The sequence below is a fragment of the Pseudophryne corroboree genome, chromosome 8, assembly GCF_028390025.1.
Source record: "Pseudophryne corroboree isolate aPseCor3 chromosome 8, aPseCor3.hap2, whole genome shotgun sequence".
In the NCBI taxonomy this organism is placed as follows: domain Eukaryota; kingdom Metazoa; phylum Chordata; class Amphibia; order Anura; family Myobatrachidae; genus Pseudophryne; species Pseudophryne corroboree.
The window spans coordinates 78,784,740-78,799,817 of NC_086451.1; the positions used below are offsets into that span (position 1 = coordinate 78,784,740).

Consider the following 15,078-nt stretch of genomic DNA (forward strand, 5'->3'; position numbering starts at 1 on the left):
CCATGGGGATTATACCAAAGCTCCCAAACGGGCGGGAGAGTGCGGATGACTCTGCAGCACCGAGTGAGAGAACTCCAGGTCCTCCTCAGCCAGGGTGTGCCCCTGACCAAGTAGCAACTCGGCAAAGTTGTAAAGCCGAGACCCCTCGGGCAGTCGCCCAAGATGAGCCCACCTTCCTTGTGGAATGGGCATTTATATATTTTGGCTGTGGCAGTCCTGCCACAGAATGTGCAAGCTGAATTGTACTACACATTCAACTAGCAATCGTCTGCTTAAAAGCAAGAGCACCCAGTTTTTTTTGGGTGCATACAGGATAACAGCAAGTCAGTTTTCCTGACTCCAGCCGTCCTGGAAATCTATTTTTTCAGGGCCCTGACAACATCTAGCAACTTGGAGTCCTCCAAGTCTCTAGTAGCCGCAGGTACCACAATAAGCTGGTTCAGATGAAACGCTGACACCACCTTAGGGAGAAACTGGGGACGAGTCCGCAGCTCTGCCCTGTCCGAATGGACAATCAGATATGGGCTTTTGTGAGACAAAGCCGCCAATTCTGACACTCGCCTGGCCGAGGCCAGGGCCAACATCATGGTCACTTTCCATGTGAGATATTTAAAATCCACAGATTTGAGCGGTTTAAACCAACGTAATTTGAGGAATCCCAGGACTACGTTGAGATCCCACAGTGCCACTGGAGGCACAAAAAGGGGGTTGTATATGCAGTACTCCCTTGTCAAATTTCTTGACTTCAGGAACTGAAGCCAATTCTTTCTGGAAGAAAATCGACAGGGCCGAAATTTGAACCTTAATGGACCCCAATTTGAGGCCCATAGACACTCCTGTTTGCAGGAAATGCAGGAATCGACCGAGTTGAAATTTCTTCGTGGGGCCTTCCTGGCCTCACACCACGCAACATATTTTCGCCACATGTAGTGATAATGTTGTGCGGTCACCTCCTTCCTGGCTTTGACCAGGGTAGGAATGACCTCTTCCGGAATGCCTTTTTTTCTTTTCTTAGGATCCGGCGTTCAACCGCCATGCCGTCAAACGCACCCGCGGTAAGTCTTGGAACAGACACGGTACTTGCTGAAGCAAGTCCCTTCTTATCGGCAGAGGCCCTGAGTCCTCTGTGAGCATCTCATGAAGTTCCGGGTACCAAGTGCTTCTTGGCCCATCCGGAGCCACGAGTATAGTTCTTACTCCTCTACGTCTTATAATTCTCAGTACCTTTGGTATGAGAAGCAGAGGAGGGAACACATACACCGACTGGTACACCCATGGTGTTACCAGAACGTCCACAGCTATTTCCTGAGGGTCTCTTGACCTGGCGCAATACCTGTCCAGTTTTTTGTTCAGGCGGGACGCCATCATGTCCACCTTTGGTCTTTCCCAACGGTGCACAATCATGTGGAAACAACTTCTCGATGAAGTCTCCACTCTCCCGGGTGGAGGTCGTGCTGAGGAAGTCTGCTTCCCAGTTGTCCACTCCCGGAATGAAAACTGCTGACAGTGCTATCACATGATTTTCCGCCCAGCGAAGAATCCTTGCAGTTTCTGCCATTGTCCTCCTGCTTCTTGTGCCGCCCTGTCTGTTTACGTGGGCGACTGCCGTGATGTTGTCCCACTGGATCAATACCGGCTGACCTTGAAGCAGAGGTCTTGCTAAGCTTAGAGCATTGTAAATTGCTCTTAGCTCCAGTATATTTATGCGGAGAGAAGTCCCCAGACTTGATCACACTCCCTGGAAATTTTTTCCCTGTGTGACTGCTCCCCAGCCTTTCAAGCTGGAATCCGTGGTCACCAGGACCCAGTCCTGAATGCATAACCGTGGCACTTTAGTAGATGAGCACTCTGCAGCCACCACAGAAGAGACACCCTTGTCCTTGAAGACAGGGTTATCCGCTGATGCATCTGAAGATGCGATCCGGACCATTTGTCCAGCAGATCCCACTGAAAAGTTCTTGCGTGAAATCTGCCAAATGGAATCGCTTCGTAAGAAGCCACCATTTTTCCCAGGACCCTTGTGCAATGATGCACTGACACTTTTCCTGGTTTTTGGAGGTTCCTGACTAGCTCGGATAACTCCCTGGCTTTCTCCTCCGGGAGAAACACCTTTTTCTGGACTGTGTCCAGAATCATCCCTAGGGACAGCAGACGTGTCGTCGGAGACAGCTGCGATTTTGGAATATTTAGAATCCACCCGTGCTGTCGTAGAACTACTTGAGATAGTGCTACTCAGACCTCCAACTGTTCTCTGGACCTTGCCCTTATCAGGAGATCGTCCAAGTAAGGGATAATTAAGACGCCTTTTCTTTGAAGAAGAATCATCATTTCGGCCATTACCTTGGTAAAGACCCGGGGTGCCGTGGACAATCCAAACGGCAGCGTCTGAAACTGGTAGTGACAGTTTTGTACCACGAACCTGAGGTACCCTTTGTGAGAAGGGCAAATTTGGACATGGAGGTAAGCATCCTTGATGTCCAGGGACACCATATAGTCCCCTTCTTCCTGGTTCGCTATCACTGCTCTGAGTGACTCCATTTAGAATAGGTCTCACCGAGCCGTCTGGCTTCAGTACCACAATATAGTGTGGAATAATACCCCTTTACTTGTTATAGGAGGGGTACTTTGATTATCACCTGCTGGGAATACAGCTTGTGAATTGTTTCCAATACTGCCTCCCTGTCGGAGGTAGACGTTGGTAAAGCAAACTTCAGGAACCTGCGAGGGGGAGACGTCTCGAATTTCCAATCTGTACCCCTGGGATACTACTTGTAGGATCCAGGGGTCCACTTGCGAGTGAGCCCACTGCGTGCTGAAACTCTTGAGACGACCCCCCACCGCACCTGTTTGTACGGCCCCAGCGTCATGCTGAGGACTTGGCAGAAGCGGTGGAAGGCTTCTGTTCCTGGGAATGGGCTGCCTGCTGCAGTCTTCTTCCCTTACCTCTATCTCTGGGCAGATATTATGGGGACGAAAGGACTGAGGCTGAAAAGACTATGTCTTTTTCTTCTGAGATGTGACTTGGGGTAAAAAAGGTGGATTTTTTAGCTGTTGCCGTGGCCACCAGGTCCGATGGACCGACCCCAAATAACTCCTCCCCTTTATACGGCAATACTTCCATGTGCCGTTTGGAATCTGCATCACCTGACCACTGTCGTGTCCATAAACATCGTCTGGCAGATATGGACATCGCACTTACTCTTGATGCCAGAGTTTCGCATATATAGAAATGCATCTTTTAAATGCTCTATAGTCAATAAAATACTGTCCCTGTCAAGGGTATCAATATTTCCAGTCAGGGAATCCGACCAAGCCACCCCAGCGCTGCCCATCCAGGCTGAGGCGATCGCTGGTCGCAGTATAACACCAGTATGTGTGTATATACTTTTTAGGATATTTTCCAACCTCCTATCAGTTGGCTCCTTGAGGGCGTCCGTATCTGGAGACGGTAACGCCACTTGTTTTTATAAGCGTGTGAGCGCCTTATCCACCCTAAGGTGTGTTTCCCAACGCGCCATAACTTCTGGCGGGAAAGGGTATACCGCCAATAATTTTCTATCGGGGGAAACCCACGCATCATCACACACTTCATTTAATTTATCTGATTCAGGAAAAACCACATGTAGTTTTTTCACACTCCACATAATACCCTTTTTTGTGGTACTTGTAGTATCAGAAATATGTAACATCTCCTTCATTGCCCTTAACAAGTAACGTGTGGCCCTAAAGGAAAATACGTTTGTTTCTTCACCGTCGACACTGGAGTCAGTGTCCGTGTCTGTGTCTGTGTCGACCGACTGAGGTAAAAGGACGTTTTAACGCCCCTGACGGTGTTTTAGACGCTTGGACAGGTACTAATTGGTTTGCCGGCCGTCTCATGTCGTCAACCGACCTTGCAGCATGTTGACATTATCACGTAATTCCTTAAATAAGCCATCCATTCCGGTGTCGACTCCCTAGAGAGAGTGACATCACCATTACCGGCAATTGCTCCGCCTCCTCACCAACATCGTCCTCATACATGTCGACACACAAGTACCGACACACAGCACACACACAGGGAATGCTCTGATAGAGGACAGGACCCCACTAGCCCTTTGGGGAGACAGAGGGAGAGTTTGCCAGCACACACCAAAAACGCTATATTATACAGGGACAACCTTTATATAAGTGTTTTTCCCTTATAGCATTTTAATATATATATACATATCGCCAAATAAGTGCCCCCCCTCTCTGTTTTAACCCTGTTTCTGTAGTGCAGTGCAGGGGAGAGCCTGGGAGCCTTCCCACCAGCCTTTCTGTGAGGGAAAATGGCGCTGTGTGCTGAGGAGAATAGGCCCCGCCCCCTTTTCGGCGGGCTTCTTCTCCCGTTTTTCTGAGACCTGGCAGGGGTTAAATACATCCATATAGCCTCCAGGGGCTATATGTGATGTATTTTTAGCCAGAATAAGGTATTATACATTGCTGCCCAGGGCGCCCCCAGCAACGCCCTGCACCCTCCGTGACCGTTGGTGTGAAGTGTGTGACAACAATGGCGCACAGCTGCAGTGCTGTGCGCTACCTTCATGAAGACTGAAAAGCCTTCTGCCGCCGGTTTCTGGACCTTCAATCTTCAGCATCTGCAAGGGGGGTCGGCGGCGCGGCTCCGGGACGAACCCCAGGGTGAGACCTGTGTTCCGACTCCCTCTGGAGCTAATGGTGTCCAGTAGCCTAAGAAGCCAATCCATCCTGCACGCAGGTGAGTTGAACTTCTCTCCCCTAAGTCCCTCGATGCAGTGAGCCTGTTGCCAGCAGGACTCACTGAAAATAAGAAACCTAAAAACTTTTTCTAAGCAGCTCCTTAAGAGAGCCACCTAGATTGCACCCTGCTCGGACGGGCACAAAAACCTAACTGAGGCTTGGAGGAGGGTCATAGGGGGAGGAGCCAGTACACACCACCTGATCCTAAAGCTTTAGTTTTGTGCCCTGTCTCCTGCGGAGCCGCTAATCCCCATGGTCCTGACGGAGTCCCCAGCATCCACTTAGGACGTCAGAGAAACTATGATTGGGAAAGCTGCTTAATACGAATATATATATATATTTTTTTTTTGTGTCTGATCTGCTATCACCAGTATCCTGAGATAGCATTAAGTTCCTCCATGATACTCCAATAGGCTTCCCCATGCAAATGAACAGTACCACTGGTAGAGTTAGCAGCTTTCTTGTATTGGGGAGGCGACAGTTCTATTGCTGGTGAAAACACACCCATTTATGGAGCCCATATGGATTGTCTCCCTGGGGTAAAATATGCCCCTATACTTTACGTTTTGTTACCAGTGGGAAACTTACCACGTGACTTCATCCCAATGTATCTGTTCTCCACTATATCTATTCTTCCAACACCATGCTTTCCCCTGCAGAGAGAGAGAGAGAGAGAGAGAGAGAGAGAGAGAGAGAGAGAGAGAGGACATTATATACAACACCTCTATGTGGTCTTCAGGCTTCTCTCCAGGTCACACACCAGCATTCTAGTAGATTAGTACATGATTGGCAGGTGTCCGTATGTGGGGTTACAGTATGTAGAGATCTCTATGACGTGACCTGTTGTGGAGCACTGAATATAGAATATAAAACCAATGCAGCCCATCCATACTGCCCGAATTCCATAAACTCTCAGCAATTCATGCAAAAAGTCAATGCTATCCAGTAAACTAGTCTGGTAGACACTAGGGGGTATATTTAATAAAGTGCGGGTTTATGGAAGTGAAGACATTGCCCATAGCAACCAGATTCTACTTATAATTTATCTACCACCTTCTAGAAGATAATAGCTAGAATCTGATTGGTTGCTATGGACAACATCTCAACTTAAACCTACACTTTAGTAAATATGCCCATAGATCTTTAATCAGATGCTTAACCCATTAGGATTTTAGGTCATGAGACAGGTCATCTCCCCACAGCCAGCCTGTCTCACTTTTATCATCTCATCAGTGTAAGATAGTCTCTCTGTACTGTGCTTTGTGTGCTAACAGTAGCAATAAATAGATTTAGGAAGATTGTTCCGCCTTACGGCATATGGACAATTTGCAGAAATTTTCCTGAATAAGAACAACCTCCAAAAACAGGTTAAATGGGCTCCATAGTTAATTTTATAAAAGGGGCCCTAAGTCACACACTGTTTTGCATTGACACTAACATCATACTCATCAGCATATTTGACCCAAATAACCCAATATTCAATAGTGCAATGTATAAAGATAACCGGAGTATGCTAATACACAGTTCTGCATTTATCCCGATTTAGTTAGTGACTTTTTTCTTTATGTATACACCCACCAGAGGTGTGGCCACACCACCATCAGCAGCATGGACACACCCACCAGAGGTGTGGCCACACCACCATCAGCAGCATGGGCACACCCCGTGGCCACACCACCACAAGCGGCATGGACACACCCACAGAATAATGCATTGCAGTCACACCCCCTGTACCATTTTCTGGGCTCAATTAACATGAATGCAACTTATCAAAGCACAAGAGGCAGTGGCGTATCTATGATGGGTGCAGTGTGTGCGGTGCACACGGCCCCTGGGCCCAGAGGGGGCCCACACCGAACACACTGCACCCATTTCTTCTATACTTACCTTTCCGGCGTCCATCGGTGACTGTGTGTGGGTCCCCTCCTCTACCGTAGCCATCACCGCCGCTGCTAGCGCACTGAGCGCTAGGGACTCTGGCACAGTGCCAGAGTCTACAGCGCATGCGCAGGACTCCGGAAAAATGGCACGGCGGCCATTTTTCTGGAGTCCTGCGCATGCGCTCTAGACTCTGGCACTGTGCCAGAGTCTCAGCACTGAGAGCGCTAGCAGCGGCGATGACGGCTACGGGAGATGAGGGGCCCACACACGGAGTCTGCACACGGGTCCCTCCTCTCTAGAAACGCCGCTGACAAGAGGCCAGTGACATCACTACAGTACTTCATGACTACATATTTAAGAAACATTGGGGTGATTCAGACCTGTTCGCTGCTGTGCGTTTTCGCACCGCGGGCAATCAGGTAGTAATTGTGTATGCGTATACACTACAATGCGCACGCACGTCGGGCAACAACAAAGGGTATTGCGGGTCAGCGGTGGAATGGTGCGAAAAATCCGATCGCACAGATGTTCGCAGGAGGAAGCTGTTTGTGGGGGTTAACTGACCGTTTACTGGGAGTGTCCGGAAAAACACAGACCAAGCGTGTCCAAGCGTTTTCAGGGAGGGTATCTGACGTCAGCTCCGGCCCGATCAGCCCGTTCTCAACGCACTGTAGGAGTAAGTCCTGGGCTGCGCAGAGACTGCACAAAGTAGATTTTTGACGCTCTGTGTACACATGGGATCGCACACTTGCACAGCGAATTGACACTCCCCATCGAGGTGGCGACTATCCGAACGCAGGACAGCAAAGTTAGCAGCCCAGCGTTCAGGTCTGAATCACCCCCATTGGCTCCTAGTGAAGTGATAGACTGCAACTCATGTCTGTTGATTTTAGCTCAAAAAAATGGCTGCCCTCTACTGTGTGAGACTGACAGGTGCATAGTAAACTGGAATTTCAATGTATTTTATGCAAACAGCTGCAGTCATTGCATCTCCCTCACAGCTGTGCCCACCAAATAGCAATGAAATAAACCAGAAAAAAGGCTGAAATGACTCCACTCCACCTTACTACCTCAAAATGTTTCATATAAAAATAAATGCCAAGTGAGCAGTTAAACATCAGAACTAAGGTAATCTCTTGTAACACTGTTAGATTAGTGCTATTCCTACCTTCTGTTTCAATATGCTGTGGTATCTAATCAGTCTGTCAATGGATCTTGTCATTGTACAGTGCTGTGTATTGTACCATTGTAATATTGTTCTAGGTTCTCGCGTCCATAGGCACCCAACACTGTGACCAGATCTTGCCCACACTATGCCGTCGGGTCCACCAACCGCAGCATGGCCGATAGAGCGGACAATTTGGTAAGCATACACACTTACCAATTGGCCACTCGATGGGGTAAATTTACTAAGATGGGAGTTTTTAGGAACTGGTGATGGTCCCCATCGCAACAAATCAGATTCTATCTAATATATTTTAGAAGCAGCTAGATAAATGTTTAGTGAAATGTGATTGGTTGCGATGAGCAACATCACTAGTTTTAAACAAACCTCCCACCTTAGTAAATTTACCCCGATATGCCTGGACAAACATCACAAATGCCCGACCAGCTTTAACGTCATTGTTAGCGGTTCCTGCAGCCGGCATATGGGACCATCGGCAGGTAGGTCGTATACACTGCCATACATGTCGATATATCTTTAAGGGAATGCAGTTAATATCCCAGCGCACAGAATCCTAATGATCAGAATGATGACACCGCAATGCGGGCAGTCAGAATCCCGCAGGACCCCGGCGGTAAGTACTGGGGTTAGGGTTAGGTGTAGGCACTAAGGGGAGGGCTACTTTTAAGATGTTGGGAAGAAATTGTTCGGGTTAGGCTGTGGGAGGAGATGGTTCGGATTAGGCTGCGGGTTGTGTGATTTTGACAGTACAGTACTTTAACCCTAACCCAGTCAGGATTTTGTATATGGGGATGCCGTTTTCGACATTCTGTGCGCAGGGATATCGATGTCAACCCACCTGCAAAACATATTGGCAAAGGGTTGTGCTGCACAGACACACAGCCGCCAATGATCTACCAATATATTGTTTACCACTTGAACGAACAAAGGGCCTAATTCACACTGGATTGATGCAGTGACAGCGATCGCAGTCTGAAGCCCTTTGGGGAGTACGCACCCCAGGAGGCCCAGTGAGATGCTAAAAAGCATTCTCAGGGCTGCGATCACTTCTGCCTGATGGACAATCAGAAGCGGTCGCGGGGGTGCGTGCCAACGCTGTTAGAGCGGTCTGGACAACCCAGGCGTGTCCGTACCGTTGCAGGGGTGGGCCGCCGCAGCTGCGTGACTTCACACGCAGCCGCTGCGAGCCGGACGCAAGCAGGAAGCTACTCGGCGGGTGCAATGCTTTTGCACCCATGCGTGGGGGGGGGGGCAGAGCCTGAGATGCGGGGCGGACTAGCCCTGTGCTGGGCATCCTCTCACATTTCCAAGTAACCGATTGTAGATGTGATAAATTTAGCACATCTACGATCAGATCTGAGTCACCCCCAAAGTATCATTCATGTGTGTACCCGGGCTAAGAGTCCATACTTGCCTACTGGTCGGGAGGCTACCAAAAATCGTATGGCGCTCCCGGCGCCCCGGAAGAGTGGGAAAGTCTCCCGGCTGAGCGCCACTCGCCCGCAAGCCCCCGCATCCCCTAGCAGCCCAACAACGCCGCTGTCCAAAGTGGGATGCCCGCAGGTCAGATAACGCAATTCGCATCATCCCGGGCCCAGCCCACTGCCTAACAATGCCGATAATATCAGCATAGTGGGTACAGGGCTATGAAGACGCGACCGTGTGGTCACGCCCCCCAATCCTGCACCTAAACGTCATTGGTCGACCTCGCTACGCCCCGCTGCTGCATCATGCCGCCTGCTGCTCCGACCTGGCTGCCCCCTCCCTAAGGGGGCAGCCAGAATGTCGGTAAGTATGAATAAGACCCCCCCACACACACACACCCACCACACAGGCTGATTATATTGCGTGACTCCAATTAGAACTTGTGGAGTTTAGAATTGGTTGATATGGGCAACACCGCACTTTTCAGAAGTTGTTCCAAGTATATCCAAACTTCTGGCCATGATAGGAAGAAAACAGAGTTTCCCAAACTCCGCCATTATAGGCCAAGTTTTAAGGGGTGTAGTATGGTATGCCGGCGGCCGGGCTCCCGGAGACCAGCATACCGGCGCCGGAAGCCCGACCGCCGGCATACCGACAGCGTGGTGAGCGCAAATGAGCCCCTTGCGGGCTCGCTGTGCTCGCCATGCTGCAAGCACGGTGGCGCGCCACGCTATTTATTCTCCCTCGAGGGGGGTCATGGACCCCCACGAGGGAGAAAAACTGTCGGTATGCCGGCTGTCGGGATTCCGGCGCCGGTATACTGTGCGCCGCGATCCCGACAGTCGGCAACCTGAAAACCACCCGTTTTAAGGATATCCATGCTCGAGTCTAGATGGTTAAATCAAACTGACTGAGGTACTAATTAATTCACGTGTGCTCAAGCGTGGATATCCTTACAACCTGGACGGTAATGGCAGAGTCTGGGAAACTTTCACATAGAGCACAAATTAGTAAAGTTATGAAGAAAACACGATTAGAGTCCTGAATTTACCCTTTTAATGACAGAAGGGCATAGGTAATATATAACAAAAAGCGCAATTTGCTAACAGTCACAAGGGAGGAATAGGCTGTTACATGTTCACAATTTTATAGTTTAAATAAAGTTGTTGAGATTACATAAATAGTAGGAGTAAAGAAAAGATCTTGCACTAGCTGTTCCTTCTGCACAAATGCGTATACACGCTTATTTTCCAGTAGGGGGCACTCATTAACTAGTCACCACATTGTGAATCAATCAAACAATGAACTGAAACCCATAGGGGGAAAACAATTAAGCAACTTCATAAACCTAATGTTTTTGTCTGCCCTGAGGCATCTCTGAGTATCCACACGATAATACAAGGTTGATACTTATTGTGCCTGGTCGAGTTGTCATTATCTCTTGTGCCACCTTACAAAGTGTATAGTATACTATAATTTCCACATTAGGTCCAGTATAATCCAGCTCTGCATTAGAGGAGCCGTTATTGTTTCTTGAGGAAACCATGGAAGCCCTTAAACTCTATAAACACTTTCATTTGACATTGAAGCTATGCAGGTTAATGGTTAGATGATGATCGGACTTGCTGGTGAAAACCTTGATTTAATGACAGTGTGCAGTTTATCATCAGCATCACAATGGATAAATGGATACATATTCTATACTGGGGAGTGCTTGAGGTTGGCAGAGGTGTTCTATTTTTACAATACCCCGGCTACTAGGTTTTAGAGTACTACATTGAATAGTGTAACAGGGTAAGGTGACTAGGCCGTGTGTACAGTCAGGGAGATGGATTCTAGGAACAGTCATATCATTGAGGCACAAAGGTCAGGGTGCTGGGCTGGGGAGAATTGGTAATTGGTCTTAGGGTATAGACAGTGCTACTAACAAACCACAACAGTGCAGCACACATCTTCCATGAAGGTGCACGCTTAGCTTTGCATAATTACGCGTTCCGACGTGTCTAAGCATGAACTTGCTGCCCAGGTTGACGGTAGCCACTGCTGGTCCTCTATAGGTGTAAATTTTGCGGTGCCTGACGGTAGGGGCTGGATGAAACAACGGGTGTACCTTCCCAAATATGGGTTAGATACTTTTGCACTGTTTTGGTAAAAGTGAAATATCATTTTGGAGCACTAGATCACTTAAATGCAATAATGGGTTAGCTAGAGGGCAGATATTTGGGGTAGATAGATGGGGCAGATAGGGGTACTCCCTGCTTTGTAAGAGGATACAACAGCCGAATCAGATCTTGTCCTATAGTTTTAGTGGCACGTATTTTGTACCTTATAGTTGATTTCTTCAACCCAAGTTTAAATGATTACTGGCGGTGGTGTGTGCGCTGGGGGAGGGGTGGAGGGTGGGGGGGGGGGTCGGGTTATCGGTGTCATTATGAGTGAGCAGGCTGGACTTTGAAGAATAGATGTGGACCATAAGATGTACCAACTGACAAGTAAGTGCACCTGTGAACACTGCAGGTTTGTAAATGACCCTTCCTTATGCCATTATCTTTTTGGTATTGTCATCAGTGTTGGACTGGCCCAAAGGGGTACAGGGGAAACCACTGGTGGGCCCCACTGCCTGGGGGGCCCCACCTTCCCCTCTAGGGATCAAGGTTCCAGACTGTGTACTTGAATTATTATACATAACATGTGTTACCTTATACTGCACAGAACTATTTTGTATTTTCTACAGTGCATTGCTGTAATTAATCTGGTATCATGCATGCACTAGCAGTATTTACTATATAAATATATTAAGGGGCCCACACTCCCTAATGGTTAGCCAAGCCTCTGTGGCAGCTGAACACCACCCCCCTCTGGAGAGTGGCCACACCTCTACACATGGGCCCCTACCACTGCATCCCCCGGTGGGCCCTCCATGCCCCAGTCCGACAAAAATTGTCATGCATAGAAAACATCCTCACTGATAGTAGTCAAACTAAGATTACATTCAGGACTTTTAGCACTGGACATTCCTTTAGTCGGCCATTAAAGGGGCTCTCCACCCAAAAATAAAAAATGTTGTGTGCTTGGAATTAATCTTAGCAGTTTGGCTACCTTCCTAAGCAGGAGCACCTAGTAAAGGGAGAGTAGGAATTATACCTATGCAGGTGTGCCCGAGCCCATAACGGGTGTGAGTGAGTGGTGCTGCCGCCCAGGGCGCATGGCCAAGGAGGCGACACAGTCACTCTTCTGTGGTACCTGTATTTCACTTGCAGATCCACCACAGATCCAACCAGGAGCTCACCTTCCTGGTCTCAGCGGTGGCTCAGCCCTCTCTTTGTGACGTCCTGACGTCATATATGCAGGAGGGCGGCCTAGGGCCCATTATCGCCCAGCTACGTCTCTGGTTGTGCCAGTAGTAACACCTCAAAAGTAAGAGATCACCCGCTTGACATGCCACAGGTGGATCCACATTTGTATGTTGAGTCAGTTTGCTTTGCAGACACTCCTACACAGTAACCCTGGCGTCTCCCCAAACTAAGCAGCTGAAAACCTGCACGAGACAGCTGGATATTAGACAGGAACATTTTTTTTTTAAATATATCTTTTAATTATTATTTAAAATGTCCCACACAGAGTCGATACATGAAAGTTGTCTTTTTTGGGATTTAGGTTATCCCACGATTGGAGGACAGACAGTCAGTAGACTTACGCAACGTCATTGAGATAGCAGAAAAGATCCAGCGCCGTCTGATGCCTCGTCCCGTCTCTAACGTTTGTGACTTGCACCGGGACACCTGTAATGGAGAAGGAACGCAGACATAACATGTGGTCAATTGCGGGAGGCGAACACTTTACAGACAGAGAAATCCCCTAGGGGGAACAGAGCACTTTCCACTGGATGCAAAGAGCCCTCGTTACACAACACACAGCATTAAATGGATGAGACAGATATGAACTCTAAGTAACTTCTTAAGTATCAGGAGGTGGGGGGAGAGGTTACAGATTTATGGTAAAATAGAAACTGCAATAAAAATAAGCCCCCCACCCCGCTCCCTGCCTCGGTCTCCCTGTCTTTCATTTCATACACTGTGAAATTGCCACCAGCCCCATTCCTAATTGCATTTCACGCTCTCCCATTGTCTTATGGTTCTGCACCTTCTGTCCCACCACTCAGTGATTCGAGCCTGACAAATGGGTACAGAGGAGGGGGAGCTGGTGGCTAGTTGCATGGTGGTTTTGCAAAACCCACCCATCCACCCTCCCATTAATGTCTGTTTCAAAGAGCGCCAACCAAGTTCTCTGCCTGTCAACATTCAAAGGGGGCAGCTCTAGTCAGTGAGAAGTTAAAGCTCCTCAGCCAAAAGCGAGAGCCCATGAATTAATTATTACACCTTCCACAAGAAAGGCAGAGGGTAGGGTGTGGTGATCGGACTGAGGGTGGGGAGGGAGTGGGGGGGGGGGGGGGGGAGATTTTGGGATGGAAAGGACAGACTATGAAAAGAAAGGGTTTATTATTCTTTTGCAAACTGAAATGAGCAATAAATGTATTAGCAATCTGACAAGGGGTTTCGCCACAAAGCAGAGCTGGGACTACTATGCTGCTTAATCTTTACTCCATCTGTTCCCCCCATTAGCATTGATTGCACTATTCACTGCCAATCACCTCTTAACAGGCCACTTTCACTCTCTTTTGCTATTAAATGTAATTCTTTGCAATAATGAACTTTAAGCTCCCTTCGTCAGTCTGGAGATCCTATTTTTTTTTTAAAGGTTTTTCAGGGTCTTTCTTCCATACGGGCTGGATACCGCTCGTCACCTCTGCCCATGGCGGATTGCATGGCTCCCTCAGTCGCAGCTTATAGTTGTCAAATAGTCAATAATTAGATTAGAACTTCAAATAAATGAAGTGGGAGATGAATAGGGAATCTTATGGACTAAACCGAATGAGACTGTCATTGTTCCCCTAAGATGATGATCAGACTTTAACTATTATTGTTGTTCCATAACAATGCCATAAGCGGCTACAATGCCACGCACTGGAAATAAGTAACTATATAATTGGAATTATGTGACAGCCCCCTGGCAGCTGCAAGACCCCAGTTTAAAGCCATCGCCAGCATGATGCTGAAAGGATAACAAACCGGCAGTCCCCTAATTATGAAATGGGCAACATTGTGATAGGACTTTGCAATAATAAAAAGTCGCAGGACCTGACGAAGATGGACGTGGTGGAGCACTTTTTTCTTCTGCGCAAGTGTATATGACACACTGCGTTTGCCTCCAGATAGCGTGTGCGCAGAGTCGGTGCTGTGATTGAGGAGCATGGGAGACGCACGGTCTTAATAGGGCGCTAAAAATGTAGTGGGCGTTTTTGGGACGGTGATAGGGAACCGTCAAAGTGCATGCGTGAAGATGGCCCTTGTTATGGAGGGGTGGCAGGGCGTGTCGGTGAAAGCGGTTGCATACACTGGTTGGGTATGTCGGAATGCCGGTTGTCACGTGACCGTCATCCCGACATTGAGAATGTCGACAGGGGATGGGGTAGTTATTTTACCCCTCCCCTGTCACCTCCTCTAACCCGCCAGGGGTGGGGGCTATGGCTAAGACACTGGGGGTGGTGGTTAGGGCGAAGACTCGAGTGTTGGCAACTCCGGCTGAACCCCCCCCCCCCTCCTCCACCTAGTGCCTAACCCTAACAGTAACACCGATACTTACTCTCGGGATGTCGGTAGTCGGTGTTCCGGCACCGGGATTCCGAGTGGTGTTGGTATTGCGGCAATGGTCACATGACCGCCGGCATGCATTTCGTACACAGAGGCTCAGCTGCTCCCACTGGAGGCCATTCTCAGACAGTGAAA

General features: G+C 48.6%; 1 protein-coding gene across 3 annotated transcripts in view; it reads right to left on the reverse strand.

The window, feature by feature from the left end:
• ASS1 (argininosuccinate synthase 1) overlaps window positions 1-15,078 on the reverse strand; it is a 215,048-nt gene that overhangs the window by 69,452 nt on the left and 130,518 nt on the right. For all 3 annotated transcript variants that reach the window (XM_063936716.1, XM_063936715.1, XM_063936717.1), the window contains exons 11-12: window positions 12,930-13,014; window positions 5,329-5,393 (exon numbers count right to left, since the gene is read on the reverse strand). In XM_063936716.1, coding sequence (XP_063792786.1) covers window positions 5,329-5,393; window positions 12,930-13,014 — 150 coding nt within the window. The remainder of the gene's footprint in view (window positions 1-5,328; window positions 5,394-12,929; window positions 13,015-15,078) is intronic.